Source organism: Contarinia nasturtii, unplaced genomic scaffold, assembly GCF_009176525.2.
Source record: "Contarinia nasturtii isolate CC-2019 unplaced genomic scaffold, AAFC_CNas_1.1 Cnas_scaffold_2934, whole genome shotgun sequence".
In the NCBI taxonomy this organism is placed as follows: domain Eukaryota; kingdom Metazoa; phylum Arthropoda; class Insecta; order Diptera; family Cecidomyiidae; genus Contarinia; species Contarinia nasturtii.
In genome coordinates, this window is record NW_022200251.1 from 39,690 (window position 1) to 51,837 (window position 12,148).

The following is a 12,148-nucleotide window of genomic DNA, read 5'->3' on the forward strand; positions in this document are numbered from 1 at the left end:
CATTACTGCTCTATGCATAAGCATCTTTTTCTTCCGAAATCATTAAAAAAATTATATTCGAAATAAAGTGTCGTGGGAATTATTCCCGGAAAGCCGGAAACTTTTTCAACAAAACCAAAAGTAATTTCAACAAAGTCAATTTGAAACCACAATACGTTGAATTTACAAAAACAAAATAAAAAACGAACCAGACAAATCAAGGTCATAGAAGATTTTCCATCGAAGATAAACGTCAATTATAATTTACCATATAAATCAACTGAAATTGAGTGTGCATGAAGCATAACTTTTATATATACAAACTCATATGAGATCCGAACTGGAGCATTTCGGCCAAAAAATATATTTTTCTGTTGTTTTGCGCTTGAATCGATGGTCATAAAGAGCGCACATTAAAATGTTTAAATCGCAAATTTAATGATGTTGGAAGTTGAAGGCAATGTGCCTTGTTTTTCACTATGACCGCTGGTAATCCATTCTACTTTGGATTTTCTTCTGTCATCACCAACGATGCTCATTTGCACCGGAAGCCTCTTTTGTAAATGTTTAATTAAAAAGACGCATTTATGGTTCTATCGAAGCAAACAATCGACAGAGAAAATCGAAATGTATGTGTATGCTCTATGTGTGCAAACAGGCGGAACCATGAGGTACCTTCGACTCCATTCACAAATATAATTTTTGTTTTGGGATATGTTGGCTATTCATCAAAGTTACACATAAATTAATATAAAATATTTGCGATGACCGGAATTTACCTGCGATGATTGGTCCAATCGACAACCATACCATTGCCATAATGGATGTTGTTTGTGGAAATTTATTGCAAATCACCTTTTTATCCGACCATGTGGCACCCAATTTATAAACGTATACAATATTATCGCTTTGAGCAACGGCCAATTTTGTTGAATCCGGACTGAATGCAATTTGACGAATCGTATATGATTCTTTGCCATTGGATTGATCCATTGGTTTTGTGGCAAATTTATCACGTTTTTCACCATTTTCATCGTACAATAAAATCGTTCGATCTACCGTTGCCACTGCTAATCGTTGTTGATTATGCGACCATGATATCCCACACACCCGATTCGGTTGATTCTAAATTCAATGAAAAAATTGACGATAAAAAAGAACAAAAAATTGGAGAAATTGCCAAGTCAGACCAACCTGGGCATCGGTAATTGTTTTAATGTAATTTAAAATCATTGCCACCACCGATTATTTCAATATAAAAAATCAAGACCAAAATAAACAAAAATCAAATTAAATTATTTTCGTTCAAAGAACTTGTATCCTAAATGCGTTGCATTTGGAATGACATGTTAGAACATTCATAGCATTCATTTGTTGTATAACGGTTTCTATGGCACTAGTTGAAGTGGAACAACAAAGCAATCGCTTGACAACCGTTTATTATGGCATAGAAGTTTTATTTTTTTATTCTTCACTGATAGGGATGTGTGTGCGCGCGTGTGTGTGTATGCATGGGGTAGTTTTACATTTTGATTACATTTTGAATAGCGGCGAGCTTGTAAACGGTTATTTTCTAAATTCTATGAAATGAATAAAATCCAGGCAACGGTCGCTTTCGTACTATGTACGTCATTTATTATTTTTCACATTCACTCTGATGATGCACATACACACAGCTGTCATTTATTTCAAATATGAAAAACTCTTTTCATCATCTACGTCAGAAATGTTTTTTTTTTGTTTATTCAACACAATACCAATGATACCATCTTTATGAAATAAATTCGCCAAACGATGTCATTAATTACATATTCCAATAGGTTTTCCATTTATCAAATCCCTTATAAAATGTGTTGAGTGCCAACTTTTCATCATATTTGTCGATTTTATTTTATTTTTCCATTCCATCTGCATATAACAATTGAATAAATGCGACAGACAGATTTCTTATCTCTCAATATGATAATGTAAATGATGAAAGACCTGTTGTTGTGAGTGCACAAAAAGTGTCATCCATTTAACCGTTGCTACCATTCAATGCTTGAGACATATTTCAAATTTGAGAAATGGCACGCAGTCATGCATACACACGGTTTTCAATTGAATATGGTTTTGCATCAGTTTTGTTATTTTCATCTTTTTCTCATTTTCATCGTGGGTATGAAATTGACAGAAAATGTTTTGAAATTCTACTGAGAGCGAGCGAGAGACTCTTGTACTAGTTTCCTGTGGCATATTCTTTCTTTCGCTTTTCGTCTTTTCACTCGAGCTCTATGTTATTGCGAATCAATATGAATGACGCGCATGTCGACCTGTTGCAAATTCTATAAATACAGATATGTTGTATAGGCAATGGTTTTTTACATTGAGGGCCAGAGCGAGAGAGTGCGAGCAACAGAGTGAATTGATGAAAATGGCTCAAACGATTTTCCACGTTAGGCTAGAGAGTTTAACCGTTTTCATTTACGCATACATACGATTCATGAACGTAACACACACGGGAATACGATAAAAAGGAATTCATGCTATGGCCTGAATGTGTCCGTATGATGTGTTCATCTGTTGTACCTCAATCCGTTTGCCTATCCAAGCATCTTTTGGCTGCCTGTGAGATGATAAAGCTCAGATATCCATTTGAGTGTATGTCTGTGTATGTGTGTGCGTTCATGTATGCGTACAGATTTTCTCCAGTTTTCTCTGTATCATTTCTCTTCGTTCGCAAAATTACATTTCCTTCGGACGCAAAATCAGCGTTTCATCGACAGTGAAACGATACAAGCAAACATTTGTACCATATTTTTTTTATTGTTGATACCAGTGTCGTGCTTGACACTCACCATCACTTAATTGTCGTGTGTCCAAAGTGAATTGCCTCATATCAATATAAAAATTCGGTCATAGACAGTGATTTCAGAGTTGTTATTTTGTTTGACCGAGGAATAAAAAAGAAAACAGTTTGTTAATTGGTTTTTTATCTTTCATTTGCCAATTTAAAGAAGTGTGATAAAACAAAATAATAAAAAATTATTTCCGTTTGAAAGAAGAAATTTTCAATTTAAGGCATACTTTTGTATCCATCAGCCGTGTGTTTTGCTTTAGTTTTTGCTGTGCCTTTTATGGCCACGGGCAATGTTTATTGCGAATGTTGAATTTCGACATCGATTCTTGTCATTTTTTCTCCTTTTTTTATCATTATCATCGTAGTAGTCTTTGATTTTCACTCATTCGGATACGGTGATTGCATATCACAAGCGGAAAATATCCAGGGGCATGTCTAGGCGATGATGTGTGACAACAATTTTTCTTTTGATATACATCTAGATTAGAGTGATTTTGTGTGTTGTCACTACTCGCTTTTTTTGCACGAGTGTCAATTACACTGATTTGATGCACAACATATTTGCAATACAATATTTTGTTGCCAGTCAATCGGATGATTGATGAGATACGTATAACACGCAATCAATTAACTTTATTTGTGAGTGTGTGTGCGTTTTCAAAATGCACGGTTTTCATCAAAAGTCATGACGCCTTCAAAATTATAATCGTAATTGCTTTCGACGACGTTTTTATTGATGAAACTTATTTACGCCCCGTTGATAAAAATCTATATAATATAATGCAGCCCGTTTATAGGCTGTTGCGATTCTAACTGTCCCTTCAATTGCATTTTCCACATTTCGTTATTGTTTGCCAACACATTGAATGCATGGCGTACGATGGCAATTGTGGTTGACCGCATTTAAATATAATTTGATTTATTTATTTTTAACAACAGAGTATAACTGAATGATACCCCGTGATTTGAATGAAGAGATATTGGACCCAAATCAAGAGGAATAATTGATTTGCAAGAACCGAATAAATAACGGGTGGTGGATAAGCCCGTAATTTGGGATTAGGATTATCTGTATGTATCGAAATGCATGCACGTGGTGTGGCAGCAAAATGGCAAAGTCGTCGAAAGATTTCTCTTGGTCCCGTTCGTCGTGCATGCCCTGCTTCAGGTAAATGAAATATACAAACGAAATCGGATGTGGATACATCAAATATTATGAATATTTAATGTATGCTTCTTTTGTTTCCGTATCAAATGGGGGGTAAAATTTCATTGTTCTGGAATGTTAACAATCATATAGGAGCTACTTGGAATGTTCAGGTGGTATGTATCAGGTTTTCTCTTATTGAAATTAATTACATTTTTTTATCGAACGAACGGTTTAAATTAAAATAAATGGCATTTTAATTAAAATTCAATAAATTTGCTATCCGATTGCATCAAGGATTTTTGAATAAAAATCCATTTTTTCCTGGCTGAATTTTAAATCTTAGACCTTCAACTTGTTTGCTTGTTGCAATACAAAACCAAAAGAAATGAATGAAAAATAGAATGTGTGTATTTAAAAATGCCATTTGTTCTAGGTACGGGGCAAAATGACGTCATCATGTTTATGGCATGCATGTCGAGCATTGGCGCTTGGTCTTCTGCTAATGTTGATCGGAGCGGGTATGGCGACAATAGGTCAGTGCAAAATGAGAGTAAATGGAGCTAGTGAATTGTGACAATAAATGGTCTCTTCTTCATTTTCTCGACGTATTTAGGATATTATGCAGAGCATATATCACGACATGCTGAGACGCGAAATAATTCAACGGTCCGTGTGAAAACCGATTCAAAGTCTGGCATTCATTTGCATAATTTGTCATATGCAGGTCCGATCGTTATGGGCTGTGGCGGTAAGAAATATTCAATTACTTATCAACTGTTTGTCCGGTTATTTCTCCATCATGAAATTGTTTTTTCATTTTTTCGTTCTGAATCGAAAGCGTGTTTTTACGTCAAATTTTACCGTTTCTCACTCTCTCTCTCTCTCTCGCTCATCCCCTTTTTCTGCAGAGAGATGCAATCATATCAAACATTTTATTTTCATTTTTTTTTTCGTTACCTTAATGTGAACATTTTGTATCGACCATTTGTAAAAAATCCATATTTTAATTGAATTGACTCAACACTGGATACTTGGTCCAATACTTGAACATAGATAATGTAGAATGGACACAATCGCATCAGTTTTTACACTCACACATTTCTCTTCACATTTTTCTCTCTTTCGACCATATCTGCACAAAATATCTTCTTGTGAATGATCCAAAAAAATGGAGAAACCACCATCGTCGACACCAGAATACTGAATAAAAAAAAAAACCAATACCTCCTTACCTATCGCACAATCACAGCTCTTCCCTGTCAAATTTCATAACTGCGTGTTTTCTATAACGTTTGAATGAAAACATCTTTGTACACACCACCAAAAAACAATTGCTTTAGTTTTAACTTTTGCTTCTATAGTTAGTTCGTAGTTGAACAAAAACAATGAAATATATAAAACGGCTGGATCGGATCAAGTCGCGAGGGGTGAGAAATAAACACCATAATTGCTTGCTTCATTTTGTACATGATTTTCTTGCATATTTTCATTTAACATTTATTACATTTAGATTGTTTTCTTTGCCCTCCCTATCTTTTGCTAGACAAAAAAGTCTTCCATACACTGTAAATAAATTATTTATATAAATAACATGTAAATAGTGAATACACAAGATAACACAGAGCCATTACCCAAACAATTTGGATGGACACTGCAAAAGGTTACGTACTAGCATTTAAAGCACGTTCTGGTTAGTCGATTTTATGCCTAATATTAGAAGCGAGACTTTCTCTCTTCCTCTCTCTCTCACTCTATGTCGTCAACTCTGCTTTTGTATACTCACAAACTCTACTATTTACCGGCAAAAAAAACACAGGAAGTAACTAAACCATAGCTTAGATCTTTTTTATTTTCTAAGTAACTCTGAGCTTTTCCCATTTTATTTACCAATTTTTTCCGAACGCTCGTCGAGCCACTTTTCTATCCGGCTCATAAAATTATTATTAACCACAAATTGGTCTTATTTGTGAGTTACAGCCCTCGCTCTGTCTCTCTGCTCTTGATTTGATTGTTTTTACTCAAATTTTTTTCGTTGTTGTTTTTTTTTGCTTTCGTTTTTGCGAAGGGAAAAAATACGAATAAATTGATTTTATTTGCATAGGATGAGAAAAAAAGAACTGTGTATTTTTTTGGGTTGCGTCTTTTTATTTTGGCATTTTTTTTAATTGAATTTAAATCGAACACAAGCGAATAGGCTTCATTATAGTTGCGATATAGCCTTTATTTTAGTGGCCTCCTGCGTAATGACGTTTGAAGCTAGAGACTCAGCAGCCAAAGTTGTGCCCGCCCGATTTAAATTAAGTACAAATACCCGTGCCAATGGAGCACGATTAAATTCATCGAGACGAACTACCGGTAAGGCAAATATTTCTTAAATTTTTTTTTATATCCACTTAATTAATTCAGGACTCCAAAAATTAAAAAGAAATACATATACTCTATTTACACCATATTTCTCGCCCAAAAAATTATTTAACTCTATTTTTTGCTATTACCGTTCTGCATTGAGTTGCGTTGCTTTTCATTCTTCCAATTTTCTTTTTTCGTTGTTTTCTATTTAAAAACCATTTGTTTTATGCTCAAACCATTCTATATGACATATTTGTTTGAATACAACAACGAAAAAAAGAACATTCAACATTTAAGCAATTAACAGATCATTTTTTTAAATATATGTAAATACTTGATTGTTTAATAACATATTTATATAACATATAATATATATAATATTTGAGTGGTATTGTGGGTGCTGTGTTGTTGTTTGTATACATTTGGATAGACGGTGCCATTTTCGTGCGAGCATTTTAATTGTTTGACATTTTTTTGTACAATTTTAGCGTCGGGAATGTCATCAACAGTTGGTTCGCAAACGCGTTGGGATAATCAACTGGGCATTTTTCGAACGTCACCCGGTGACAATCCAGTTCAATCAAGAGTCGCTCAAACTGCTGCATTGGTTCATTTCTCCAGAATAATTGGGTAAGTAATATATAAAAATCTTTTTCTTTTCAGATATATATTTTTTTTAAGTTAAAATCTAGAAAAACATATGAATTGTTTATTTTTTGGTGATAATTTCTATTTTTTTTAATTTTTTCCTTTTTATTTGATTTTAAATTACTTAATTGTTTTTATTTCCAAATTTTCCATGCAATTTTTATAAATTTAGCTCAGCGCACTATTCATCAAAGGAACGACGATTCTCTCGGAGTGGTAGTGTACCAAATTTAACATCATGCAATCGATCACCAACGATTGCAAAGCAAAACTCAATATCGCCGACAGCCCAACGAATTCGTCAACACCATCGTACATCGAAAAAGGATCGGATTGCTCGTAACATTCGCAGCATGCAACGCAACAATTTGAATAAATCGATCGATGAAGGTGGTGTTTACTTTTCCGGTGCAAAAATATCAATTGATTCGCAAAACTCGACGGGTAATTTTCGAATTTTGTCTATTCTACGACAACAAATTAATTTTTTTTTTTTCAATTCTTTATATTCAGGTGAATTTTTGGGAAATAAACGTGAACGAACAAAACGTTCTGATACAGCAAAAAAGCATATTTTAGCACGTCAAAAGCAAATTGACAGTTCCGAAGTACATAATAGTATTTCTAAAACGACTTTTACGAATAATCGAAGGTAATTCATTCATCAAGGAATTTTTTTAAATAAAAAATATGATGAATTTTTTAAGATTTTTCGCAATTTTTGATATTTTTTTTTGGTTTCGTAATTGAATTTTGCAGTAACTCAACCAATTCGGACATATCGAATATATTTCGTAAGGGTGGTAAAAGTGTATCTCGAACGCCGAGCGTTGATTCAAGAGCGGTGCAAACCGATGAGATATTAGAAAAGGCAATTATAACAAGTCCACCGTATAAAAAAGCGGGCACATTAATTGCACAAACGTCAACGCCATCGGTGGAGGGGAGATTTAAGTGAGTTGGTGAAATGATTTTCCTATTTTTGATCAATTAAAAGAGACAAAAACTCTAAAGCAAAAATGAATTTATTTTTTCTTCACAATAGGAGTCAGTTATCGGTGTGTTCGGAGCCGGCAAATATTCCAATATATCAATTATCAATCGAACATTCACTAGCGGAGGAAGAACCAAAAGTGCCACAATCGCCAATCGTAGTAGATACAACAACATTAACGACAGAGATGACAAGCGAAGAACAATCAGTGCAACCAAAGCGTCCCACAACATTGGTGTTAGATTGCAATCGTGTAAATTCATCAGTGTTTAAAAATGAAACAAAAATGCGAATAGTATCGAATGAAAAATCGATTGAAAAACCGTCGACACGGCAAATTCCGAAGACATTGTTTCGCAGTAATTCGTCGAATTTACATAAGCGTATAAGTACATTTGTTCCGGCCGCCACCACATCGGCCAGCAATAAATTTAAACTGAGCAGTGAGCTCGATCAAATATTCGTAATTAGTAGCAATCGTTCAATTAATACAGCAACCAATAATGCCGGCACTACCGAAGACGATAGCTACGATTCAATCGAAGTGATCGACGAACGTCGGATGAAAAATATGCCAAAATCAGATCGAGCACGACTGTACAAGAGTAATACATTTATATGCGAAGAATACTATACAAACGAGCAAATGGCTTGTGTTTTGGACACGAAAGAGACTAAAGAAACAATAATCGAAGAGAAGCGAGAATGAATTTGCCACAAATACGGAAATGATATGATTTTAGATTTTATATTTAATTAAGTAAAGTTTTTTGTTTGTTCTCTCTCTCTGTGTTGTTCACGGACATACAGATATACAAATATCACAGGTGATCATCTTATGCCAAATACATAGGTTAGGAGTACACTATGATCACAAAAGTTCACGTTCACATTGTGCAATCAGCGACACACACCGTAAAAATTGATGCAAATGCAAACCATATATGTATCAAATTTAAGAGAAAAAAATACACACATTTATTTCGATGTTTAATATTATAATCGTGAGGTGCAAACGCAAGAAATGACACATTTTTTTGATATGAATTTCGAAATTTTCAATTTAATGAACAAAAAATAACTGATGATTACCCATCGATTGTAAGATATACACACACATTATATATATATACAAGTACATTCATATATCAACGCAATTAAACTGCAAAGTGAGCCCGAAAGAAAAAGAAGCGCATCCTCAAGAGCAATTATACACATACGAGATGAAAAAAATCATACTGTGGATAATAAATATGTAGAAAGTAGAAATTGTGATTAAATTCTTTTTTTATATTTCATTTTTATTTATTTTAAATTAATTACAAGATTAATTGCAATTTTTCTAAACAATTTTTTTTATTTTAATTATGAAAAAAAAAACGATTCATATCAAACACTTTTTTTGTATTTTGAATTCAATTTATTTAAATAATAATTGGACAATCAAGAAAAAAACATTCATGAAACTAATCTCTTCCCAATCAATCAAGTATTTGCCTAATTTTTCTTTATACGAAAATTTTTTTCGACGAAAATGTCTTTTATTATTGTTTTTTCTCTATATCTCTGTATTATACAAAAAAAACTGAAAGCAAAAATATATATAAAAACGAATATTGTGAATGATCACAGCTATAGTTGCTATTTGATTATGTACAATAAAATATGAAGACAGTTGAAAAGAGAAAAAAAATACTCGATGCTGAGTCTTTTGATATATACACATATATGACGCAACATAAATTTATACACTCAAATCGCTCAGCAAACCTCAGATTTTATTGTGGAAATTTTGGATTAATTAAATAAAAGAAAATTAGCAAGTGTTTAGTTTTCTCATAATACACACACACATACAAACACACTTACGGCAAAAACAGCACATAAAATTGAAGACAAACAAGAAGATAATTATGAAACGCGTTTGAAAAAAAAGAAAGAAAGAATTTGTATGATAAACAAATAAATGTTGTAATTGTTAGAAAATGAAATGTATTTTCTTTGGAACCTTTTCGTTGTTGTTTTTTCTTAATTCATTTTTTTTTTAAATATTGTCCTATCCTCTAAATCGTAATCGTTGTGATCGTCGTTCGTCGCGTCTGAGTGCTTCACCTGGGGTCAATTCACCATCGCTACTGTACGGTCTAAGATCAATATTCTGAACGTGCGCTCGAACGGAATTTCCGGGCGCTATTCCAGCAAAATATGTATCGCCTCTGTTTGTGATGAGGGTACCATAACCACCACGATTTGGTTTGGAAAAGTCAACATCACTGCCGGGTCGAATGCCCGGACGATTTCCACCACTATCGAAATCATCTCGATCGTCAAATGGCGGTAAATCGTTATCAATGGAATTATCGTCGAAACCACCGACACCACCGCCATTGGCACCGGTGCCGCCTGTGCCACCCGGTGGACCACCAAATCCATCATCGCCACCACCTGGTTGAGTGCCACCCGGTAAAGCATTGTTTCCATCTGAATCAAAGTCATTGCCATTGCCATTGCCATTGCCATTGCCAGGAGGAGTAGCACCGTTGCCACCTCGATTTATCCCACCACCGCTAGCTCCATTTCGTGGATATAATATTCCGAACTCAACCACCGCCGGTCGGGGCAATAAATGTGTTTGAGGCCCAGTTGTATCTTAGAAATCGGAAAATGTATAAACAAAATAAGGTGGAAACACAAAGTGACGAAAAGATCAAAAGAGATCAATACCTTGGACTACGCGATAACCAATGCCAGCACCGGCAATATATTGTGTTGTTCTTTGAACACCTTTATCATCGAGATACGAATAAGCACCGCGTGTGACGCCATCCGGTCCAGTACCTTAGTAGATGAGAAAAATTTACATTTTCAATTAGCATATAATCTGCTTTTGCACGCAATAGAAACAATTAAAATTCATTCACGCACTTTCCGAGCGCCGTTGATCGGGACCAGCTGATATAAATTTATATTGGCGGCCTGGATTTATTTAGACAAAAGAATGTGTTTTTTTTTTCAAATTCTATGTATAATAAAAGAATGATTAAGTAATAAAATCTTAAGCAACCTGGTCCCCGTTCGTAAGCAATTCGACCACGTGCTTTTGGTGATGTTTTATACAACGGTGCACTATATTGTACATAACGCGATGCATCTGGAACTGAATTGAACACTTCAAATCCCCGATCAGCACTGGCCGCATAACGAACCAAATGCTTTTCGCCAACATCATCAATGAATGAATATAAGCCTGCCGGAATACATTGAATAAATAAATTATAACTTGTATTCTCAAACTTTACGATAGAAAAAAATAAAAACAGTCTAACAAATAAAATTTATTCAATTAAATACCTCTCACTCGGCCCAAGCTATCCGAATTTTCTCGACGTTGATATTCTGGCGTTCTAAATGCAAAATCATAGCTTGGATCCGCCGGTGGACCATTATCATTATTATTGTCATTGTTGGCTTGACGTTGAGTACGCTGCAGCTCACTTTGGGGCACCTCTGAATAATCATAATATTTTCAGCGAAAAAAAATGGTGAATTTCGAAATCATAATTCCATTAAACTTTGAGAAAACTCAAATTGTATTCAAACCTCGTTTTGATTTTTCTGTATTGGATTTATCCCTTTGCGCGCGAGCTCGACGTATTCGATTACTAAAAAACGTAAGAGGAAAGAATAAGTAAAAAATGCTGTTCTTCTACATACTCGATGATAAATTGCGATGAATTAATGCAAAATGTATGTTTTCATTGGACAAATTATGACATTAATATAATAAATTGCATTTTAAAATCCATAAATTTGACTTGAACATTGATATGAATTTTTAATTTTGGAATATATAATGAATATTCATTCGTATCAAATTGTGCTGTCTTCTACCGCTCACATAATTTATTATGTAATAAAACAACAACAAGGCTGCGGAAATACAAAAATAAAAAATAAAATTGGCAGTAAATTGCTTTTGAAAATTCATCATAAAACGATAGTTGAGATCTCATATCGACAGAAGAGTCTAAATGTATACTAAAATTGATAATATACGGAGAGTTGTCTCACATATACGCACAGCGTGAACGAACGGAACAGCTGTAACGAATACCGAACACACAGTCGTTGAGCTGGTTGGCTTTGTTTTTCATTTTTGCAGCGTCTATAATTCACTGGCGCAACGTAT

The 12,148-nt window shown here is 34.2% G+C and overlaps 3 protein-coding genes across 7 annotated transcripts in view; 1 reads left to right on the forward strand and 2 right to left on the reverse strand.

Annotated features, from left to right (window-relative positions):
* The window catches only part of LOC116349597 (intraflagellar transport protein 172 homolog), an 8,182-nt gene extending 6,894 nt beyond the window's left edge, over positions 1-1,288 (reverse strand). Inside the window, exons 1-2 of one of the 2 annotated variants that reach the window (XM_031781115.1) lie at positions 1,174-1,288; positions 759-1,104 (exon numbers count right to left, since the gene is read on the reverse strand). In XM_031781115.1, the coding sequence (XP_031636975.1) occupies positions 759-1,104; positions 1,174-1,212 (385 nt within the window). In that variant the 5' untranslated portion in view covers positions 1,213-1,288. Of the gene's footprint in view, positions 1-758; positions 1,105-1,173 lie in introns of those variants that run through there. The other variant, XM_031781116.1, reaches the window with a different exon arrangement.
* LOC116349598 overlaps positions 1-9,269 on the forward strand; it is a 16,115-nt gene extending 6,846 nt beyond the window's left edge. For 2 of the 4 annotated variants that reach the window (XM_031781118.1, XM_031781119.1), the window contains 10 exons: positions 3,758-3,986; positions 4,119-4,141; positions 4,402-4,501; positions 4,582-4,716; positions 6,186-6,323; positions 6,806-6,947; positions 7,138-7,409; positions 7,479-7,617; positions 7,725-7,919; positions 8,011-9,269. In XM_031781118.1, the coding sequence (XP_031636978.1) occupies positions 3,902-3,986; positions 4,119-4,141; positions 4,402-4,501; positions 4,582-4,716; positions 6,186-6,323; positions 6,806-6,947; positions 7,138-7,409; positions 7,479-7,617; positions 7,725-7,919; positions 8,011-8,668 (1,887 nt within the window). In that variant the 5' untranslated portion in view covers positions 3,758-3,901 and the 3' untranslated portion in view covers positions 8,669-9,269. Of the gene's footprint in view, positions 1-2,726; positions 2,934-3,757; positions 3,987-4,118; positions 4,142-4,401; positions 4,502-4,581; positions 4,717-6,185; positions 6,324-6,805; positions 6,948-7,137; positions 7,410-7,478; positions 7,618-7,724; positions 7,920-8,010 lie in introns of those variants that run through there. The other 2 variants (XM_031781117.1, XM_031781120.1) reach the window with 2 other exon arrangements.
* Positions 9,270-9,963: 694 nt separating this feature from the next.
* Positions 9,964-12,148, reverse strand: part of LOC116349596 — a 19,050-nt gene continuing 16,865 nt past the window's right edge. The window contains exons 2-7 of the mRNA XM_031781114.1: positions 11,560-11,665; positions 11,311-11,466; positions 11,024-11,206; positions 10,885-10,935; positions 10,684-10,797; positions 9,964-10,608 (exon numbers count right to left, since the gene is read on the reverse strand). Of these exons, the coding sequence (XP_031636974.1) occupies positions 10,016-10,608; positions 10,684-10,797; positions 10,885-10,935; positions 11,024-11,206; positions 11,311-11,466; positions 11,560-11,665 (1,203 nt within the window). The 3' untranslated portion in view covers positions 9,964-10,015. The remainder of the gene's footprint in view (positions 10,609-10,683; positions 10,798-10,884; positions 10,936-11,023; positions 11,207-11,310; positions 11,467-11,559; positions 11,666-12,148) is intronic.